General features: G+C 59.2%; 1 protein-coding gene across 1 annotated transcript; it reads right to left on the bottom strand.

Annotated features, from left to right (window-relative positions):
- Positions 1-6,794: 6,794 nt before the first annotated feature.
- SNTA1 (syntrophin alpha 1) lies at positions 6,795-19,514 on the bottom strand. Its single transcript, XM_042801211.1, has 8 exons — positions 18,997-19,514; positions 16,373-16,558; positions 9,636-9,834; positions 9,331-9,538; positions 9,131-9,261; positions 8,248-8,444; positions 7,985-8,172; positions 6,795-7,678 (listed from the first exon to the last, which is right to left on the bottom strand). Exons 1-8 carry the CDS (start codon positions 19,256-19,258, stop codon positions 7,586-7,588), a joined length of 1,464 nt encoding a protein of 487 aa, XP_042657145.1. The 5' UTR covers positions 19,259-19,514; the 3' UTR covers positions 6,795-7,585.
- Between the last annotated feature and the right edge of the window lie 1,699 nt (positions 19,515-21,213).

Raw genomic sequence — 21,213 nt, 5'->3', positions numbered from 1 at the left:
TCAGGAGGACGACTGAGATGGCACCTGTGGGCTCGTTTCCCTCTGTCTCATCAGGACCAGGGATGAGACCCATTTGTGTCCCTCTCTTTGGACTCTTGGCTTTTTTGTGATTTTTTTTTTAAAAAAAAAAAAAAAGCAAAATAGTAGAAATTGGTCAAAGCAGACTAGCATCACATAGAAAACCCCAAAAGAGCAAATACTATAGAAAAGGTCCAAGATTTGCCTACAGTAAGGCTAAAGTTTTGCTACAGAAGTTTTAAAAGGAACCGGCTGAAGTGAGATACCGAGTGGATTTAACAGTTTATACAAACTTGCATCGAGCAGACGCTGATACTTACTGGGTTCAAAGATGATAGGTGAGTGGGGGATGGTTTAGATGGTTTTCCCAAGCCCTGGTCAAGCCCTTCACCCTGCCCGAGGAGCAGCCGGCAACCGTGCGAGGGAGCCCTGTGCCCAGGCTGGGCAGCTCCTCCTGCATCGCCACTGGATCTCTGCAGCAGCCACAGCCCCCCACGACCAGCAAACAGACGGGGGGAGACGGAAACACGGGTGTACGACAGTTGTGTTTCACCCCAGAGGACTCAGGAGGAGCCCCTGCTGTGGTGGCCAGGACTCAGGACCCCCCCCCGGGTGATGCCAGTGGGGAGGGAAAGGCTGCTCGGAGCCCCTTTGCCTGCGGCTGGAGCTCATGGGAGGGCGCTGGGAAGGAGCTTGGAGCTTCTGGAGAGCGTGTGATGGCAGGGGAGCATGAGCTGGAAAAGGGAAATAAGGCCCAGCCCCACGGAGAAATGGGAATGTCCTCACCTGGTGGCAGGAAACCAGTTAAAAGGTGTTTATATCCCCACCCAAACCTTGTGGAGATACCAGCACTGCCAGAAATTGAGGCACGAGGAGGCGAAGGGATGCCCCAGAAGTGCCCGAAGAGATGGAGGAAAAGCTCTGCCTCAACTAGGGGGTCCCTGCCTGCACCAAGCAGCTCTGTCCCTCCCCCCCAAGACAGATTTCCTCCCGAGGACGTGGCTGAAAATCTCCGCCAGTGGCTGCCCCGCAGCATTTCAGGGGAGAGTCTCCTTGAGAATGTCACGCGTTGAAACGTATCGCACCGCAATTTGATTTACCTCTAATACAGAGGGGAGAAAAGGGTTATCCATGACTCATTTCTCCTGCAAGCCGTGCAATTTCACATCACGCTCTGTTGCCATGGAGATGTCACACACGCGGGCTGGAAGGGGACCCAGCACCCCAGCAGGCAGGCACAGCACCGGGGACACGAGGGGGAAACAAGTATTTTCCATGAAGAATGAAAGGAGGAGGAACATGGGGGAAAGCAGCAGCCCAGCAGGCACAGGACAAAATAATAATTATCGAGCTGTGGAGCTGGGGTTCCTGCAGGTCGGGGACACATCCCCGGTGGGTGCTGGACACGGCTTCCAGCAGCACCCGTGGAGGGGGGCCGTGTGTTTGGGTGCCCCACACCAGCGTCCCAGCTGCGGTGAAGCCCGTGCGCTTTCCCACAGACATCCATATTCGAGAGCTGAGTGCAATTTTTAGGTGCATATTGATAAAAGTGAGAAATAAGCCTTTTTTTTAAAAAAAGTACTGCTTTTTCTGGGTTCCTCCTGTTTGGTGATGAAACCGGCAGGCTGTGGCACTGAGGGCACCCGCTACCGCTGATGCAGCTGCCGACGGCGTGAGCACGTTCGCGCAAGCGGTCGCGCCCGAGCCCCACCGGTGCCGCGGCACACTGGTGCTTCCTCTTCAGCACCTGCACATCTTCATCTCCCCCTCTGCACCCTGCCTCACCTTTCCTCCCACCGCCCCGGCAAGCAAGGCCCCAGCAGAGCCGAAGGCTGCGGGAACAGACAGCGCTCTCGTTCCTTGGAGCAAAATATTTCTGTGTCCGGCTACTTTGGGAAATGCTGTTTGATTCACAGCGGTTGCAAATGCAAATGCTGATCCCGATTCTCATGCCAAATCCTAATGGGATGTCTCCGCGTAGGAGAACGGCATCGGTACTTCAGAAAAGCAGCACGTGGAGCAGTGTTGGGAAAACAGGGCAATAGCAAGTGTTTTGGACAGCTCATGTTCTGTTTTCCGTAACTTTAACAAATACATTAATTTCTTCAAATGTTGTATTAACAAAGGAAGAGTCATGATTCGGCCAGGTGGGGCAGAATATTTTGGACTGTTTAAACCTATTTATGGGATGTGGATGCTCCCAAGCAGGGTACAGGGTGAGCTGTTTGCAGCTCGTCTGCTTTTGCTGCTGTTTGGAGGAGGCAGGAGGAGCACTGAAGGTCATGAGCAGCAGCATGGGAAACCTTGTCCAGACATTATTTTTTTTTTTTAATGGCTTTAACTTAATAAAGTGGCTCTAGTGGGAAATTATCACACAGGAGGACAAGAGACAGCCACCGCTGTGTGAGGACGAGCCAGGGGACCCATGGTGGGACGGGTGCAGGACCTGGGGGCTCTAAGAGGTGTTTTGGCTCTCAGCACACCCCGGTGTGCCACCAGCCTTATATCCTCACCAGGCAATCACCACTAAGTGCTCAGGGCCACAGCAAGGGGTGCTCCGAGCGCTCTGTTTTCAGGCAAGGACACAGCCAAGGCTGAGTGAGAGAAAACATCCTCATTACTGCCTTGGATCCTTAACATTTAATGTAACTTCCCCGCTCCCACCTGGGTAAGATCACTCCTGCTTACATTCATCAAATGCCAAATACAGTTTCCCTGCACCCAGAATGGGAGCTGTCTATGGGATCGCTGGCACTGGCGTGCCACACTAACTCCAGATGAATATTGACTTTTTAATGACAAGCGCTCTAGTACAAATACCAACTGATGCGATGCGGGCCCGGGCAGACAGCTGAAGGGGGCCGGCATGCCTGTTATTCAGCAAATGAATTATTTGATTCCCCTTCCCTGCAGCATGCTGTCTGCTAGGAAATTTTCATTTGGTCTCTCTAACTCGAGAACCAATTGTAAATGTCAGCGCTAAACGCTCAGATTTAAGTGTTAGGTTGTCTTGTTTGATTACGGCACTAAAAGGTCAGAGCCGACTAATGGAAAGTACAAGCGGTATCGGGAGGGAAACAGTGTTCTGCTGTGGGTGAGCAAACACCTGGGGACAACCTAATCATTCTTCCCTCAGCATCTCTCTCTCCCCTTTCCAGCTCCTTCATTTGGGGCTGCTTCCCAGGTCTTACAACCTGGAAAAGCCATTTCTGGGGAAAATTCCCACTTGTGACGTTGCTGCCAGGGATGCTGACAGCACCAGGTCTCCCCACAGAGGAAAGGGAGAGCTCACCTCGCCCTGTCCTGGCCGGATTTGCTCCGAGAGGGCAAGGAACAGCACGAGAGCTGGGCTGCTGCCAACCCCACTGCCATCACCCACTTCTCTCCGTGCACGGCGCAGGCTGGCATCAAAGTGTTTTGGGTGCCAAGGTCTTTGCGCCTCCATTTCCATCCCCATTTTGGCCCCCCTCTAGCAACTGGCATCCCAAGAGCTCCAGATGAGAGAGCAAAATATTACTTTTTTCCTCCTCTTTTCCCATTCTCTGTCTGTTTGCTGACACGCACTGCACCTTTAAAATCCCCTTTCCCTGAGCTGTTTTAGTCATGGTGGCCAAATAAATCTACAGTTGCCTCAAAGTGACTCAGCTGAGGAAATCTGCTTTTTATCTGAGCCCGTTACCATCATTCCAGTTCTATAAACCGAGTTCATTATATTTATTTTAAAGCCGCTTTCAAAAATATTAGTCCTTCTGCCATAAAAGCGCCTGGCAAAATAAAACGCCGACGAGCGGTTATTTCTCCCTGGGGCATAACGTGGTGTGGTCCCAAGCAGGAGCGCTCATCACTCCATACAGATGCCGTCCTGCACCAGGAACCAGTCCCCGCCGCCAGCCCCGAAACCTTCCCTGGGCAGAGACGTTCAGTGCTGATTCCAGATGTCCGAATGTTTCTGGACATTGACATCCATGAGAACTGGGAATTTTAGGAAAACTAGGAGTTTTAGGAAATAATTGCAGTTTTTTTCCCCAAGACTTTAGGTCTTTGATGAGCGCTAGCCTTGATCCTTTGGCACCAGCCTGGAAAATAACCACCATCCCCAGGATGCTCGTACCACCTCTCTGGATATCTTCCCGGGAATCAAAGATGCTGCTGGATTTAGGGAGAGATCTCCAGCTGCCACAGGCTCCTCTGGGGGAGGCAGCTTCTGTCCTCTCTTTCTGGGTGGTTTCTGTTACAAGGTCCCACATCACTCAGAGAAATAAGAGGCAGTTGTCTTATTCACAGGCCCCTTTGCAAGACCATCATCGAGGAAATGGTCCCATTAAGCAGAGAATGGCGCCAGAAGGGCGAAGAGACTGAGAAACCACCATAAAATACACGAGGGGAAAAAAAATCCTCACCCCATCACCAATATCAAATGCAAAGAAATCAAAGAAAATAAATAGCCATCTGCAAACTGAGCCATTTCTTTCATAGCCCAGGCACAGAGCGGGATGCTCTGCCTGAGCTGCGCTGGTGAAGTCAAGGCAATTTGTGGTCTATAAGATTAATAGGAAATCTCCTCTGGATTGGGAGTGATTCCCTCTTTTATTGGAACGAACCCCAAAGAGTAATGGCTGTAGGGCAGGAAGAGGAAGGTAAATTGCAGTAATAACGTGCTTCCTTGTGCAGACATGCTTTTGATCATAGAAAAATACACCATCTGTTTCTAAATTACTTGTTGTATTGATTTAACAGTTAGTAACGTGGGGGGTTTTTTCCTTTTTTTTCTTTTGCAAATCCATTTTGCAAGGGCTCCTGGAAATCTGACAGTTATGTGCAATAAAAAGTACAGGCTTGTTCATCATAAAAGATTGCTGCTGCCAGCCACGGGGCTCTGCGCGGGGAGGAACGGGCCGTACCCACATGGGCTCCTCGAGCCCCCTCCTCTCCAGCACCCTGTCCTGCCAGGAGCTGAGCAGCTGAGGGCTGATGTGCCCCACAAGACCTATTTCTTTATGCCAAACAAGCTGCTCCTGTGCTTCTCCCTGCACAAATCGCATGCACCCCACTGCCATTGTTGCTTTGCATTTTTATTGCTTTCCTTCCATTTTTTGCAGCTCGTGTCCTGCTTCTCCTCCTGCACCCCCAAGGACTGCAACAGCATCAGGGTCCCTGCACCTGAGCGCAGTTCCGCACATGGCAAAGCATGTCCTCCCCCAGATGCCTCCCCCAAGACACACACTTTTGCAGGGGCAGCAAGGGCAGCCTCCTCCCAGCCCCAGTAACTGCACCCGCCCTCGGCTGCCAGAGACCGGCTCATCTTTGTTTGACAAATCAGTCATTTCCCCAGTGTTGCACCAAGCTTTGCTCAGCCCTGCAGCTCTCAGCCTCCTCCCCTGCAACTGCCACCTCCGCTTAATAACCCCCCAAGGAGCAGCACTCTACACCCACAGGTGGTCCGGGGAAAGGGGGATTCCCTCCCAAGCAAGGCTCCAAAGGGATCGCCCGGCCAGCGATGCCGCCGACACACCCCACCGCTCTGATCGGTGCCGCGCCGGGGGATAACTCCACACAGCGCGACAGGATGCATGACTTATCATTAAAAATGATATTATTTTGCTGCTAATTAGTTGCTATTATTCAGGCTGCAGGCTGAGCGTTAGCCTTCTCCCCAGCTAACGGGCTTTCCTGGGAGACTGCAGGCTCCCCCATGTACAGGGCCAGAGAAGGTTAACCCAGAGTTTGTCACTGTGCAGCGAGGCAAACGCAGCCTTTTGCTGTCCCGGTGTCCCTGTGCAGGTGCAGACACTGTGCTCAGAGCTCTGCTCCTGCCACTGACCCGGGGCACTGAGCTAGCGTATCTTGCAGCCCGGTACAAACACCCTGGCAAATCACACCTCTCACTAAACCACGCCAGCGGCTCCCGGCACGTTCCCCAAGGAGACGGGGAGACCATTGGGTGTCTGACAGGTCACGCCAAGTCCTGGGAGATCCCTCAAGGACCAGCGTCCACACCCAGCCTTGGCACCTCGCGTTGGGCGTCTGGAAGGACAGGCTGCATCGCTGGAGCACAGAGAACTGTCAGCTCTGGGAGGTTTTCTCAGGGAACTTGGCCATTTCTGGGCATCGTCTGTAGCTCACCCGCAGCAGCCGCTGCCACAGCACGGCCCCTCGCTTTTTGGGAGAGAAGAGGCTTTTTGGTGCCAAGCCCCACACTAACCGGGATGCGCCTGGGGTAGCAGCGGTCAAGGTTCATCCGGGAAGCACTCCATAAATACCGGCTGTGCTGCACGTGTGCCGGGAGCCCGCAGCCACCAGAACCACACCACGAGGGCTCCAGTCGCCGCCTGGCTTTTCCAGCAAGGGCAGCACATGAAGGGAACGACATTCACAGCCTCTGCTGCCGCTCAGCCAGGAGGCTACTTCAACTGGAAAAAATATAAAAACCAAAACACACAACTTTTATCAGTTTGGGAACGATGCCTGCCCTCCGCTGAGCATCCTGAAGTGCAGGGTATTCAAACCCACTTTGGCAGCTGGTGCAGGCGTCAGGATGTTCCTCTCTACCGCATCCAGCGCAGCGTTGGGCACCTTAAAAGACTTTTTGTCCCCACATGAACCCCTGTCCCCAGAGTCCCCAGCACCTACAGACCAACACCACCAGCTCACAGTAACATCCCACAACCTCTGAGCAAAACCTTTTCTTCCTCTGGTAGAAAACACCCCGAGGCACAGTCAGGATAGTACCCACAAACAGATTTTCTACTTCTTCAGGTGAAACCAGGAGAGAGATCTTGGGTCCCACTGGTTGTGCTCTGCAGTGTTTATTTGACCCCAATAAAAAGGCATTTTAATGCAGAATCTTTTGGTTCATAAAAGAAGTTGTTTCCCAGCAGCCACCTGACAACCCTCCCCCATAAACTGAGAAATAAAGTGACCCAGAAGTTAGCGAACCGTCCAACTCCAACAAAGAAAAGTGGTTCCTATCATTCAGTACAACACGGAAAAATTTGGCAAATAGAGCTGATCTGCAGTTCCTATGTCTCAAGCACTACGGAGCTGGCTTTGGTCTCCGGCCCTTAGGTTGTCTGTCCAGGGGACAGACACACGTCCTTGTGCTGCAGGACCTGGGGACTCTCCGGGAGGTCCAAGCCAGGTGGGCGAGAGCTGCTGCGTCAGCATCTTTAACTGGGCGATATAAATATAAAACATCGATACAAACGGGTTCTTTGTACAGAAAATATCATCTCACAAGGCACTGGGGTGACGACTGCGCGGCCGCTGACGGCAGGCTCTGACTGGGCTTCTCCAGCCACTGCCAGGCATCAGGGTGGAGGAAGGAGGGGAAGAAGGGACCGGAGAAGTCCCAGTGCTGCCATCCAGGAAGGATTTCACCCCACCGCTGCCCCCAGACGCGCCGGGAGTGTTTTGTCCCAGCTGGATGGTGCTTTTCCTTGGTGGGGGTGGCGTGACCCCACAGGGGCTCTGGTCTCTTTGGGATGGCTTGGGGCTGGGTTTGGCCTGGAGGGAGGTGCATAGATCAGCCGGGGGCTGGGGCTGCTCTGCCCGGTGCTCCGCTCCCTCTTCACGCCAGCAGCCCCAGCCGGGTCACCTTGGCTGAAAGGAAGGAGTGGATGATGAAGACGATGGTTTTGGGGCAGGAGTGAAGGTCCAATTGCTGCAAGAAAGGAATGGAGGGATGTTTGCAATGGGGAGGGCTGTTCCTGGAGCAGCCAGGTTTCTGCTTGCGGTGGGCAGGGCAGGGGCCACCCAGAGCCCCCCCCAAACCCCACCACAGCCTTACTGGGGCCCTGGGAAGGGCTGTGCACCACAGGGACTGCGTGCAGCCAGGGATGGGTAGGTGGGCCATGCCTCATCCCCACGTGCCAGGCAGGATGGGTGCTGTGTGCAGGGTGGGTGCTCTGCTCCCCCTCTCCCCTCCCCGGGGCCGGTGGGAACACGGGTGGGGGTAAAGCCAACTCACAATCTCTCCCTCCGGGCCACCAAAGTCCAGGTAGAGCATCTTGGTGCCGTCATCAGAAGACATCTGCAGCTTCTCGAAGGGCTGCTGGAGCAGGATGGTCTTGCTGAGCCCGGGCTCGGTGGTGGAGATGGTGAAGCCCTTGTCGATGTGGACGGACAAGGTGCAATCCTGCCCCTTCCACGAGCAGGCTGGGGACGGGGAGAGGGGTGAGATAGCAGCCGCCCGCCCCGCCGCCCGGGCCCCCCCCCCGGCCCCCCGCTGACCTGCCGAGACCTCCTGGACCAGCTCGGCGGCGCCGTGGGTGCCGTCCACCAGCAGCCGGGTCCACAGCGCCAGGTCGCGGGGGCTCTCCAGGCTGAAGAGGTGGGTCTGCACGCCCAGCCGGGTGCCGGTGCGCAGCGCGAACGACAGCTCCGCCTCGTACAGCGCCGAGCCCTTGGCCGGCCCCGAGTGCACCAGCCTGCGGCACCGCCGCGCCTCAGCACCGCGCTCCGCGCCCGCTCCGCACCCCGACCCCGCTCCGCACCCCGGCACCGCGCTCCGACCCCGCTCCGCACTCCGCGCCCGCTCCGCACCCCGGCACCGCGCTCCGCGCCCCGACCCCGCTCCGCACCCCGGCACCGCGCTCCGCGCCCACTCCGCACCCCGGCACCGCGCTCCGCGCCCACTCCGCACCCCGGCACCGCTCTCCGCACCCCGACCCCGCTCCGCACCCCGGCACCGCGCTCCGCTCCGCGCCACCCCCCCCCCCCCCCCCCCCAACCAGCGCCCCGCTCCGCTGCGGCGGCTGCGCGGCGGGGCCGGCAGGGGGCGCTGCAGCCCCGCGGATGCTCCCCCGCCCCCGCCCCTCCGGAGGCGCCTCCCCCCGCGCCCCGAACCCCCCCGGCCCTGACCCCCCGCCACCACCCCCGGGCTCTGCCACCACCTCAAAAGCCCCCGGCACATCCCTGGGAACCCTCCCGTCATCCCTGGGGCTCTGTCCTGACCCCCAGCCCCTGCCACCCCCCCTGGGGCTCCACCCTGACCGCTACCCCTTGCCACCACCCCCAGTCACCGTCACCACCCCGGGGCTCTGTCCTGACCCCCGGGCACTGCCCCCACCCCATCCCGCACAAGGCAGGAGGGTGCTGGGCCAGCGGCCCCTACCTGGTGGCAATGAGGGGGTAGCTGTGCGCGGGCTTGCCCAGGGCGTCACGGCTCTGCGGCAGGCTGCCGTACAGCAGCAGCTCCTTCTCGGTGAGGACGGCCAAGAGGTTCCTGGTGCCGGCACTGGGGAGCTACAAGGGGCTTGGGTGAGGGCCCCCGGCATCGCGGCGGCACGGGGTGGCGGGGGGCGCGGGGGGTACCTGCTCGGTCAGCCAGCCCACGTGCTTGACGTCGCGTCCAGCCGCCGCGCCGGCACCCGCCAGCTGGGCCCGCAGCTCCTCCTTCACGCGCGGCAGCAGCGCGCCCGCGTTGGCCTGGATGGCGCTGAGCCACGACTGCGCCGTGGCCTCGTCCTTCGCCCGCAAGAAGAGGGCAACGCGCCCGTCCGCCGAGCACACCTCCAGGTACCTGCAGGGACACGGCCCCCGCTGGGTCCCCGCCGGCCCTCGGGGCAATGCGGTGGCATCACCATCCCCCCCACCCCCGGGGGCACCCGTGCCCTGACCTGTGCTCCGGGTCGGTGGGGAGGCACTTGCGGGACACGTAGCACATCTTCAGAGGCACAGTCCTGCCTTCCCGGAGCTCCCGAGGGGGTAGGAGGGGGGAGGACCGCTTCTGCAGGGTGGCGGGCGAGGGGTCCCAGCTGACCGTCGCCCCCGCAGAGGAGTTCTTGAAGTAAGGCGAGATCTCCTTCATGTACTTCACTGGAAAAGAGGCAGCGCCTGGTTGAGGGCACGGCACAGGCCGGGGCGGCCTCATCCTGGCTGCCAGCACCCACCTGCCCTGCTGAAGCCCCCTTGCACCCTCCCTGCATTGGAGATGGTGATGCCTCAATTACCTCCCCAGAGCTGCCACCCACGGGTGCTGCGGGTCCTCTGTCCTGCACCCCTGCGGGTGCGGGGAGGGGATGGCACTGGTGGGCAAGGTCATACCAGGAGGGTGACATGACACCTAGGATCCTTCCAGAGCCTCTGCCCCACCATTCCAGCCTGGGGAGCCCCCCAGAGGGGATAAAAATGGCCTTTTCCCTCTTTTTTCTTTCCTTTACCCCAGATGAGTTCACAGATCCAAGTCTGGTCAGCTCCCCAGGGTGGCACACGGAGGCAGGGGGCAGGGAACGGGCAGGAGTCCCAGGCCAAAATTACACAGTCCAAACTGTGCTGGTACAGCCGGTCCCGTCACCAACTGGAAGCAACAGCTCTCAAATACCATGGCCTGGCCCCAGGAAAAGCCTCAAACTGCGTGCTCGCAGCTCGCATAGCCCTGCCCCACGAGTTAGGAGCCAAGGACAAGAAATCAGCTTTCAGCCCCCAGCGAGTCTGGCTCCAGAGCCAGAGCCCTTGGAGCCACGTGGGGATGGCAGCCGGCTCCTGAGGTTTAGGGAAAGGGGGAGATGAAAGTCACTGGGATATGATGGGGCCCCACAGCTACATCCTGAAAATTAGGTCGGCAGCACCAGCCAAAAAGCTTCGGCTGAGCAGGGAGGGGGGGGATGCCAGTCACGGTCCTGCCCCGGGGGCAGCGTGGGACCAGCTGGTGGCTCCAGGGGAGGGCTTCCCTTTGGCGGCCCTTGGGGAAAACACCACGGGACGGACACATGCCTGCTGCCACGTCCCCAGCCGTCACCAGTGGTTTCACTCCCGGTCCAAGTCAGCAGTGTGGGTGGCAGGAGGGGGGGACCGACACGAGCTTGGCTTTGCAGCCAATTCTTGTGGGTGACTGGTTGGTGGACCAGCTGAATCGCTGCAGCAAAGCGGCGGCAGCCTGGTTGTGTGCCAGAAAAACACCCTTTTCCCACGAGGAAAGAGTCTGCACGCAGAGCCTACCATCCCCACCCTTCGCCTGCCCACCACCACCCACGTTCCCCTCCGCTCCTACCCCAGCGCGCTCCCCAAACCCTCTAAATCCTGAAATCCCGCAGGAGCTGCGGTGGGGCACGGCGGGGAGGCTGAGCCCCCGCTCTGCCGGGCCCCAGCGGGACGCAGCTATAAATGGCTGCGATGCCGCTGCGGCACGTGGGCTGGGTTACCCCGCAGCGGCCCCGCAGCGTGGCCGGGGCCAAGGAGGCGGCGCGGGGCCACCAGCCTCGTGCCCTGCGCCTCCCCTTATAAATAGCTGCCGCGTTCCCACTGGCATCCGAGCCAGGCTGGATTTTATCCCGAGTCGTTAATCTTGGCAGTGGGGACCGGCCATTATCCCAGTGCCTGGGAACTAATTGGAGTTCGGAAAGATATCATTCAGCCGCTGAAACCCGAGCAGCGTCCCCACGCCAGCCCGTGGCTCCCTGGGCACGCGGAGGACGTCACTGGCATTAGCTGTGCGATGGCGGGGTCACGTCCCGATGGAGCAGAGGAGGAGAGGTGCAGTGCCTGGCCCAGGACACGGCACGGAGAATTAGGCAATGGCCAGTGCGGGTGCCTCTCTGGCACGTGGCTTTAAGGAGGATTTAAGGGCTGGTGATGAAGCCCTGCTGTGTTCCTGCAGCACCGGGGATCCCGAGCCAGCGCAGGGAGCCGGGGCGCAATGGGGGGATGCGGTGTTCCCCGGGGAGCTGCGCACCCAAGGCTGGGCCACCATCCCACGGGAGCTGCTGTCTCCTCTGACAACAGCAGCAAGCTGCATTTCAGAGACACGACACAGCCGGGGGACATGGCGTGACAGTGCTGGCCCCAGCTCACTCCGCAGCAGTCGCTGCTGCACCCCTGCCTGTTCCTTGCAAAGCAAACAACAAAGCCGTGGAGTTTCCCCAGCGTGAGCTTTGTAGCAGGTTGACTTACACTTCTGCCAGTCCCTTCATTGCAGCAGAATCGCCTGGAACTGAATGGATTAATTAATTACACTCACCTCACTAAAGCAAACAACTCGGATCGTTTTCTTCTCAGCACTCCAGAAAGGGGCAAAACCATCAAAATCCCTTGGTTTTACTTCTTGGGTAACAGATCCTCCCCTTCCACCAGCCCATCCCTCCTAAGGCTGGAGAACAAGCCCCAGCTGGACACTCCTGCACCCTCAATCCCAAGTCACCACGGTCTGTCCCACACACGTGCCTGTGGCTCAGCACCACCCAAAGCCAAGCTCCTGACCCCAGGGAGCTTCACCAACGAGTCACAAACCTTCCTCCAGCCAGGAAAACAGCCCCAGCTACACAGACACCCAGCAGCAGCCTTGAGAGCACCCACCCGCTGCTTGGGTCTCCAGCCCGGTGCCGGCACGCTCTGCTTCAGCCCGGAGATCACGGCATGGATTCAACACAGAGAGGCTTAAGACTGCATTGCTGGTAGGAGTAGGATGGGTCCCGCTGTTTCCCCCGCCAAGAGCTTTCCAGCAGCATCTACACAGCACAGTGAGTCAAAAAGGTCTGACTGTACCGGTGGCCATCACATCAGGAAGACTTTCAAAGAGGTCTTGGAGATCTGGTGCTGGCCCTAAGGAGATGTTAAGCCCATCTCCAGCTGGTCCCTCTCTGACTCAGGACTAGCAGTGTAAAATTAACATGTTAAATCAGGGGGGGTCAGCACACACATCCCAAAGAGACACCCTGAAATGACCTGTAAACTTCAAGCTGACATGGTGACGTGTTTCTAAAACGCTGCCAGAGCCGCCCCATCCAGCATCCCACCCAGGGATCATCCCCTGCCCCTGCTCCGAGCACGAACAAAGCAGCAGCTGCTGGTCCCAGCTGTCTCAACTCAGTCCCTTCGACCCCAGGGAGGAAGACACCATGGGACACTGCAGAGTGGAAGTACCACCGCTGTCCCTCCTGCCCTGGGACCCTGTCCCAGCACGCAGTGCCACATGCCATGCCCCAGCTCTTTGTTAAATATTCCCCTGTGCTGCACGGCCAGCAGTGACCCATGGGCTGAGGGATCCCAGAGAGATCATGGGACAAATCTCCGTGTTTCCACAGGAGGAGAAACATCTCCAGAAAACCTCCCAGGGAAACCAAAGCTACAGGGCAGCCAGATGTGGAGGAGGTAGGAGATTGTGGACCCTCACTGTCTCTCTGCATCATCCTGGGGCAGGTCCAAAGCCTCTGTCTCTGCTTTGGTTCATTACCACATTTAAACCATGAGGGCACACACAGCATTGCCAAGGGCAAAGCCCAGCTGCTCAGCCCCCAATAATGGTCACATCTGCCAGAAGACATTCAGTTTAGTGTCCCACAAAGGGCTGGAGGCCACCTCAGGGCTTTCTCTCCTGAACCCTTCTGAGTCCCGCAGGGCAGCAGCGACGGGGAAACACACAAATCCCACCTGCCACCACCCACCTCCACTCAAAATCCCTTTCCACTCTGCATTGTGTGTTACTTACTTCAAGGTCACCTAAATTGTGTGGGTATTTCATATTTCACACCATGCACATCCCCACCCTCTGCGACTACCTGGGTTTCCCATGGTTAGGGCAATTAGCCCACCGGAGCCAGGCGTCCCCAGCGCCGTGCTCCCCAGGCACCCCTTAGTTTTTCTGAATTTCAAGCTTCCAAGCTGTTACTTGGCCAAGCGAGTCCTGGCGAACTGCAACAGCCCCAGGAACTCCCCTGCAGCCAACAAGCCCTGGGCTGCCACAAAGGTGAGATGCCCATGGCTGCCCCAGCTCCTTCTCCCCACTGCTCCCAGTTCTCTCCCCCATACAGGACAGGAGCCTCCCCCAGAAAACCACTCCTGGTACTGAAGCCCTTTCCCTGCCATGGAAGGTCTCTAGATACCAAGCAATGCAAAAAAAAAACCTCAAGGGAAAAATAAGGTAAGGGAGAGCAACTCTCCCCAAAATACCAGTGTAATATAAATATAGTCAAACTCCTCCCGCAAATATCAAGAGAGTAGTTTGGCACATCCAAAAAAAATCTTGGCAGGACACGACAAGAGGTATCTGCGTGTCCTCATGCCTGGCTAGCAACGATACCCAGGAGCCAAGCTGAGCAGACCAGGGTGAGATCTGGCACGTACAGCCACTGCTGATAATTCAAATTAAAATCATTACCTCCCTGCTCTGCCACTTTGGAGAGTCTCACCTCAGTTCCCTGCCCCATGAGGAGGTACAAGCTCTCCCAGTTTTACCTACTGTGACGCTGCTTGCAAACTACCCTAAAAACTCCTAAAACCAGGAATGAATGCGGCCACAAGGAGCAAGGAAGCAAATGCACTGGCTGTGACAAATTACGCACTTTTAGTACCTACAGCAACCGTAAGGGCAGTCAGAGTCACACCTGGCAGCACACCGGGACCAGAAAGCGCCTGAGTGATCTTAAGGTGCTTTTGTCCAACCTCTGGAGCGAGCCCAAGCAGGAGAAGGGGGCAGGGAAGCTCCCCCTTTAACACCCTTCGGGCACCTGAAGGCCACCCCCATCCCCGCCACCACTCCCCGGGGCAGGGCTCTTGGCCGGAGAGCCACGGGGGTGGCAGGTATAAGGCGGGGGACACCCCGTCCCGAGGCAGGGCCACCACCTCCGCGGGGCAGTGCCAGCCTGACGGGGAGCACATCCTCCACGGGCAGGGCTGTACCTCGCCGGCAAACCCAAAATGTTGAGGTGGGAGCCAGCCCATCCCTGCTCTCCTCCCCAAGGGGACCTGCTGGCAGTTTTAATTAATTAAGAAGCCCAGGAGGTTATACCTGAGCTCAGCGAGCTCCAGTAAAGGCCCTGCCCGCAGCTGCTTCCTGGGAGGACAACCTGGCAGCGCCCGGCTCCCCAGAGGGATGGAGGAGGAGGAGGTGGTCCAGGGAGAAAAGTTGTTCTCTACAGAAAGGGCAGCTCATCTCCACCTCCCGCAGGACCTCTAGCAGAAAGGAAACCCACGCCAAAGTAAAGGATGAAAAGAAAACAACAGACAGAGGGTGGTCCAAGAACAGCAGCTACAGGGAGGAATTTCACAGGCTCCCAGAGAAAGAGGCTCTTGTATTTCTCTTTGGTCAAAAAAAAAAAAAAAAAAAATAAAAAACACCCCACCAACAACCCTATCTGCTCCCAGCAGCTGTGCAGAGCAGCACATTCCTCCGGCTGAACCGTGGTCCTGCGGCTCCCAGGAGAGGAGGAACCCACAGCAGAAAGGGCTGAGCGAAGCTAAAAATGAAAATCTGGAGCTAAGACAATCTGGGGAAAGCGCAGGAAAGCAAGAGCCACGGCGGCTGCTGGCAGCAGAAAACACAGAGCTCTTTTTTGTCCAGGCAGAGCCCAGAGCACTGCCCCCAAGCAAGACCTCCCTTTGGGATCTGCAGCCCTACAACCGCAGCGGGAAGGGTCTCTAGTGCCAAGACCCTCTTGGTTAGCCAGGGTGACCTGGGGGGCTGGTTGGCAGCGAGGGGAGGGGAAGGGTCCTGTCCTGAGGGCAAATCCTGGGTGCTCACCCCTGCCCAGCCAAGCTGGCAGAGGGTGGGCAAGCACAGACAGACGTGATATGAAGAGTAATGGGAGAAGAACGGGGTCTCTCCCTCAGGGGTCCCACGGGCCCAACCCCCCAGCCCCTGACCCGCTCCCCAGGCAGGGTTCGGGGGGCTCCTGCGGTGTGCCAGCCCCAGCAGGGCTGGGAGACACCAGGGACCAGACAGCTGGTACCAAGTGGGTCTGGCTCCAGTCTCTCTTGGGGTGCTGAAGGCTGCATCCCTGGGATGTCTGTGGCCTCAGCTGCCAGACCGGGGCAGGCTGCAGTTGGGGTTCAGCTGCCGGGGACCCCCTGGGGAGGCAGCTCCTGCGGCTGCGCTCCTGAGCTGGCCCTGCCTGCACCTCTTGCCTGCCCGAAATCCACCCCGGCTCAGCAAGGAGTGGGGTGCCAGTGTACCCCCACCCCGCTGGCAGAAGCCTGCAGAGCCCCACCAGCCAAGGATGTGGGTTTAAATGAAAATCATGGGAAAACCAGAAAAAGTTTCCTGTTGCCCCAGGAGCTGCAGACCTCAGGGTGATGCCGTACAACAGAAGAGCCGCAAACCCCACAAACCCATCCCACTCTCCCACTGCTGCCTGCCCACGGTCCTGCAGCCGGGGGGGTGGAGCCGCTGGGCGTTGAGCAGTGGCACACACATGTCTCTCCCTCTCTGGAGGGAGACAGGGAGATCCCAGCAGTTACCTCCAGCTCTCCGGATGAGCAGATAAACCAGTCTGCACGTGCTGTTTTCCATTTCAAAGAGTATGCAAAGGTGTATGCAGATGATGTGCCATCCCTGTGCTCCCAGTACATTGTGGGAAAAACAGGGATCGGTCCCCTAGAAGCAGGAGGACCCTCGTCTCCCCCTCACACCCTCATCTCCTACCTTCTAAGACCACCTCCTTGCCCGTCTTCTTCAATGCCTGCACCGCCTCATCGTGCGTTGCCTCGGAAAGGTCGGTCCCGTTGACGGAGAGGATGGCATCCCCCACGTACAGCGCCTCGGTCTGATCTGCTGCCAGCCCCTTAAATATCTTGGAGATCAAGATGGGCATTTTATTCTCTCGGCCACCTTGAAACAGAGGAGAAACAAAGCGGTTGTGGCTGTTGGAGCACACGGAGGAGCATGTGGGGAGGGGGATGCTCGGGCACCAGCCGGCCCCGGTGAGGCTGAGCCCTTCTCCCAGCACTCGGCCGTGCCGTGCCGGGACAGCCCGCTGCCCCATTTCCTTGGATGCCCACGGTACACCTGTAACAACCACAGCAGCCAAAATACCACAAGGCTTTACAGCAGACGAAGATGATTGCTCCAAAACCACTGAATGGTTACAGATTTCCTCACAGAGCAAACACGTAATCTGGCCATCTCCCCATCAATTTTGGCAGGAAAGCATGTCTTTATTTGCATTATTAATTGTGCGTGCTGAGCAACTATCCCTGCTCCAAGGACTTCATGATCTAAACAGATAAGACAGATGAATGTTTTTGGGGAGGCAAAAGAGCCAGGGAGAAGTGAACCAAACTGGCTGTTTGCTCCTCTCTGTACAGTAGCCCTATTTACCTGCTGCTCCCCGTTCCCCAGTCTAAAAGGATGCTATTCAAACCTCCCTGCGGCTTGAGGAGATCAATTTGCACATTAACTTTTGAACCCACAGGGAGATCCGAGCAGCGTTGCTGCCTCCGTGCCAGGGAGCAGGGGGTGCAGCAGCTACGGCCAAGCCCCAGCCCGGGCAGGAGCAGCCAGGGATGGGCAGCGCCTGACGTGCCCCACGCCTCAGGACGGCCTGTCCTGAGGAGCCTCCAAGAGACGATCTCTCTCGTCCCGGAGGGAGATGTTGAGCCCAGCTTGCTGCCACCGCCTGCTCCAGGGCTGCTCCCAGCCAGTGCCACAGGCATTTCCTCGCTCAGACGCCTGCCAAGCCCCTCGGAGGGCTCCGGTTATCAGCTGTCAGAGGCCCCGGCGGGGGGCTGCTCCGAGCTGCCGAGCCCGTCCCTACAGCAGCGGCTCCTCGCCCGGGGCTGTCTGCACCGAGAGCCCCTGCCAGGGCCAGGAGCCTCCGCCAGCTCGGCTCTTGCCCGGCTCCCCGCCGCCCTCCCAGCCAGGGGAAGGCCAGCCCAGCACCTACGGCACCCGTCCCCTCGCCACGTCCCGAGGCGGGACACCCCACCCGCACCCCGGGTTGCGGTGAGGCGTCCCCCGGTGAAACGTGCCTGGCACGCATTTTAACAGGGAAGAGAGTCTGCAGCCTGGGTAAGGGAGTGCGATGCCCACCCCCAGCAGCAGCAGGGCTGCCCCACCACCCGTAACAGCTTCTAGCTCCCAGTTTGGATAGCAACTACTTGGTTTCCACATACGTCACTGCAAAAATAGCTTTAGCCGAACCAAGTGATGTTTCTCCTTTCCTGGGAGAACCACAGAGCTAGCAATAACTTGGCAGCCAAGGGGTTATTACGAAGGGGGCTTTATGCTTTCCAAAAAGAAGAGCTGGCAGGCTCGGGCACCCTGCTGACACAGCGGCACTGTTTCAATCCCGTCCCCAGCACTCAGACATCCACATCGCAAAACCTCCCCCCTTCCAGAGGGAGCCGGAGGCTGCGGCCACGTCCCTGCCGAGCTGGGAGGAGAAGCCACGTCAGGAGGCGCGAGCTGCCCCACCGCTGCCCACCCTGCCCGCACGCGGCGTGACAGACACCCTCACCCACGCACCGTGACGGCCCTTTGCCTGCCTGTTTGCTGCCCGTTTCATCCTCCTTTCACAGAGTTTCCAACACGCTGGGAGCCACGTGAAAAGCAAAGGCAGAACCGCCATCCTTGCCCCAAGAAGTTTCCAGCCTGAAGTTCAGGCGAGTCACGGAGGAGCGGAGGCAGCTCGGGAGGGAAAACAGGGATTATAACAAGCAGAGATCTCCAAGTTTGAGCACGTCAGTTTAACACCCCAGCTCTCCGCGCCTGGTGATCTCCAAGGGCTTTACAACCGCTTCCTTCATTTTGCCAACAGTTTAAAAGGGGCATTTCTCAGCACAGGGGCACCGAGAGGACAAGGGCACACTGGCAGACCTCTCCCTTTGGCTGCAAAAGGGCAGCTTTTGTGCAGCCGGGCGCCCTGCGCGTCCCACCTGCCTCACAACACAGCACCCTTCCCTTGCGTGCAAAGGGGCAGTGGGACCCGACCACCCCCCCCCCGGCTTGTAAAGGCCAGGGACCCCCGCTCCGGCCGGGGCACGGCGGGCAAGGGCTGGCCGGTCGCTGCTGCACCCCAAAGTGCCCCTCTTTCCGTGGGCTGGGGACGTTTCGGGTCCCATCGTTGCCACGTGTCCCCTTCCCCGTCCCGCGGCAGGGCCGGGCTAGGGCAGTGCCACGGGGCGCGAAGACCCCGGCCCCCCCCCTCTCCCCGCCGCACCTTCCCCCCGTGAAGGGCAGCGAGGCGCCGGCAAGGAGGCGGCAGCAACAGGTCCCGGTGCCCGGTGCTTGCCCCCCCCCCCCCCCCCCGCCACCGCCCCGGCCCTCACCTTTGATGCTGATGCCGAGCCCCCCCACGTCCTGCTTGACGACGCGCACCGTGCGCCTGATGTTGGCGAGCGCCTCGGGCACGGCGGAGCCCGGTTCGCCGCCGTTCAGCTGAGCCGCCGGGGCCTCGCCGGGCCCGGGGCCGTCGGCCGGGCTCACCCCCAGCGCGTCCTCGGCCAGGGCGAGGAGGACGCGGAGCCACTGCCCGCCGGGGCCGCGCAGCTCCAGCAGCCCGGTTCGCGGGGCGCGCCTGCCCGCCGCCATCTTCCGCGCCTGCCGCGCCGCCCCGCGCCGCTCCGCGCGCCGCTCCGCGCCCCGCGCGCCGCCCCGCGCGCCGCCCCGCCGGGTGCCCCGCGCTCCCGCCCGCGGATGGGGCGCGGGGCGGGGCCCGGGCCGCCGCTGCTTCCCCGCTCGGTCCCGGGACGGGACAGCGGGGCGACCGGCCGCTCCCCAGTGCTCCCCGTTCCGGCCCGGAGCGGGACGCGGCTCCCCGGCGCTCCACGCTCCAGCCTGGGATGGCGCACCCCGGTGCTCCGTTGCTTGTCCCGGGTCTGGCCCCGGCCACGCTGGGGGGCCCGGGACTGGGCCGTGTTGGGGGTGGAGCGGCTGGAGCCGGGCAGGGCGGGGGTCAGCGGGCTCAGCCCTTCGTGTGTGTGTGTCCCCCCCACCCCACCCCGAGAGCCACAGCCCACTGGCCCGCAGCCCCACGCCCGCCGTGGGGTGCCCGGCAGCGGCGGGACCCGGCTGCTCAGCAAGAGCTGAAGGCCTGGGGGTGTAGATCAGGGCAGGGCAGGGTGCTGGGGGGAGCCCCGGGAGCACCCCGCTCCCGCACCCCTGCCTGGGCGGACCCTGCGGGGCGCCGCGGGGCGGGTGCTGTGTTACGGGGGGTTCTGTGCAACGCACCAGCTTCCCAAAACGCATTTGGCTCCTTTGCGGGGGCCAGCGGTGGCCCACGAGAGCCCACGGAGCGGAACAGGGCAGGGACTGCCTGCAGCCAGCCCAGGGCCGGGTTGTTCCTCGGTAGGCGCTTTCTCTGCAGTGCCCCGGGGACAGGCACCCACCTCCCAGCAACAGCCCCAGCCGGCGTTAAACAGCAGCGAGGCAGAGGGACATGGTGTTTGCAGACATTCGGAAGACTCTCTGTTGCTTTTCCCTTGCCTGGATCTTGAAAACAGGAACAATGTTTTGTTTCCTTTGGCAGACCTGCATTTTTCTTCTTTTTTTTTTTTTTTTTTGTTTTTTTGGTTTTTTCTCTGCAGCTGAGAGGCAGCAATTAGGAGTAGAAAACACCTCTAGGCATAGCAAATACCTCTTGGCACATCCCCTGTACCTCTTGCACTCCAAGCACTTCAGGCAGCTCTAAGGGCCTCGGGGATGGGGCTACAGAGGTCCCAGACCCTCTGCAAAACACAAGGATTTATAAGAATTCAGTAACATTTACCACAGGGGACGGAGCGAGGGGCTCTGGCCGCACGGGGCAGGGGGGCTGCAGCGTGTGCTGCTCAGCACAGCCCTTCCCCGGCCGGGGCCCGCAGCCAGCCCTCAGCATCGGCCACGCGCAGAGGGGAAAAATGCTCCCCGGGCTCCCTCCCACGCAGCAGCAGCTGTGGAATTTCTTGAGGTTGCAGCAGAGGAAACCCTGAAGGTTATTTCTTTACAAAACAGACAGTTCACATATTCCTGATTTTCTTTTTGCTAAAAAGTCTGGGGTTTGGCTTAAGTGACTCCTCGCCTCTGCGGTACAGGGCTCTCACTGTAGCGAGCACTTCTGCATCGTCCCATCATCCAGCCAAAAGTATTTCCCTATGATCTCATCCCCTGCACACCCCATGGGTGCCACTTGGTTCATGTACAGCAGAGGGGAATTTTGTCCTTTAGCCCTCGAGTGGAGACAAGGCTCATTTTCCCTCTGCCACCCCCTCTGGGAGCACTCACTTTATTTGCCAGCCAGGCAGCTGCCATCAGCAGTTTGTTTTTTCCTTCCCAGCACCGCTTTTGATATTTCCAGCCTTTAAGGCCATGTTCCCATCTGAAGCAGCAGTGGGAACTCTAAATACTGCTTTTAGCTCAGCAGAACGCCACTGTTTGAGTTGTTTTCTTTCATTTCTGTCCCCGGCAGCGCGGATGCGGAGAAGCACGGCCTGGATGCATGGAAGCCATCCCAGATGGTGTCAGTGCCAGGCAGAGGGAGAAGCGCTGCCTTTCCCCGTCCTGCTGCT

This window comes from Tyto alba, unplaced genomic scaffold (genome assembly GCF_018691265.1).
Source record: "Tyto alba isolate M040663 unplaced genomic scaffold, T.alba_DEE_v4.0 Super-Scaffold_33, whole genome shotgun sequence".
Classification (NCBI taxonomy): domain Eukaryota; kingdom Metazoa; phylum Chordata; class Aves; order Strigiformes; family Tytonidae; genus Tyto; species Tyto alba.
This window is presented reverse-complemented; position numbering and strand designations above follow the sequence as displayed.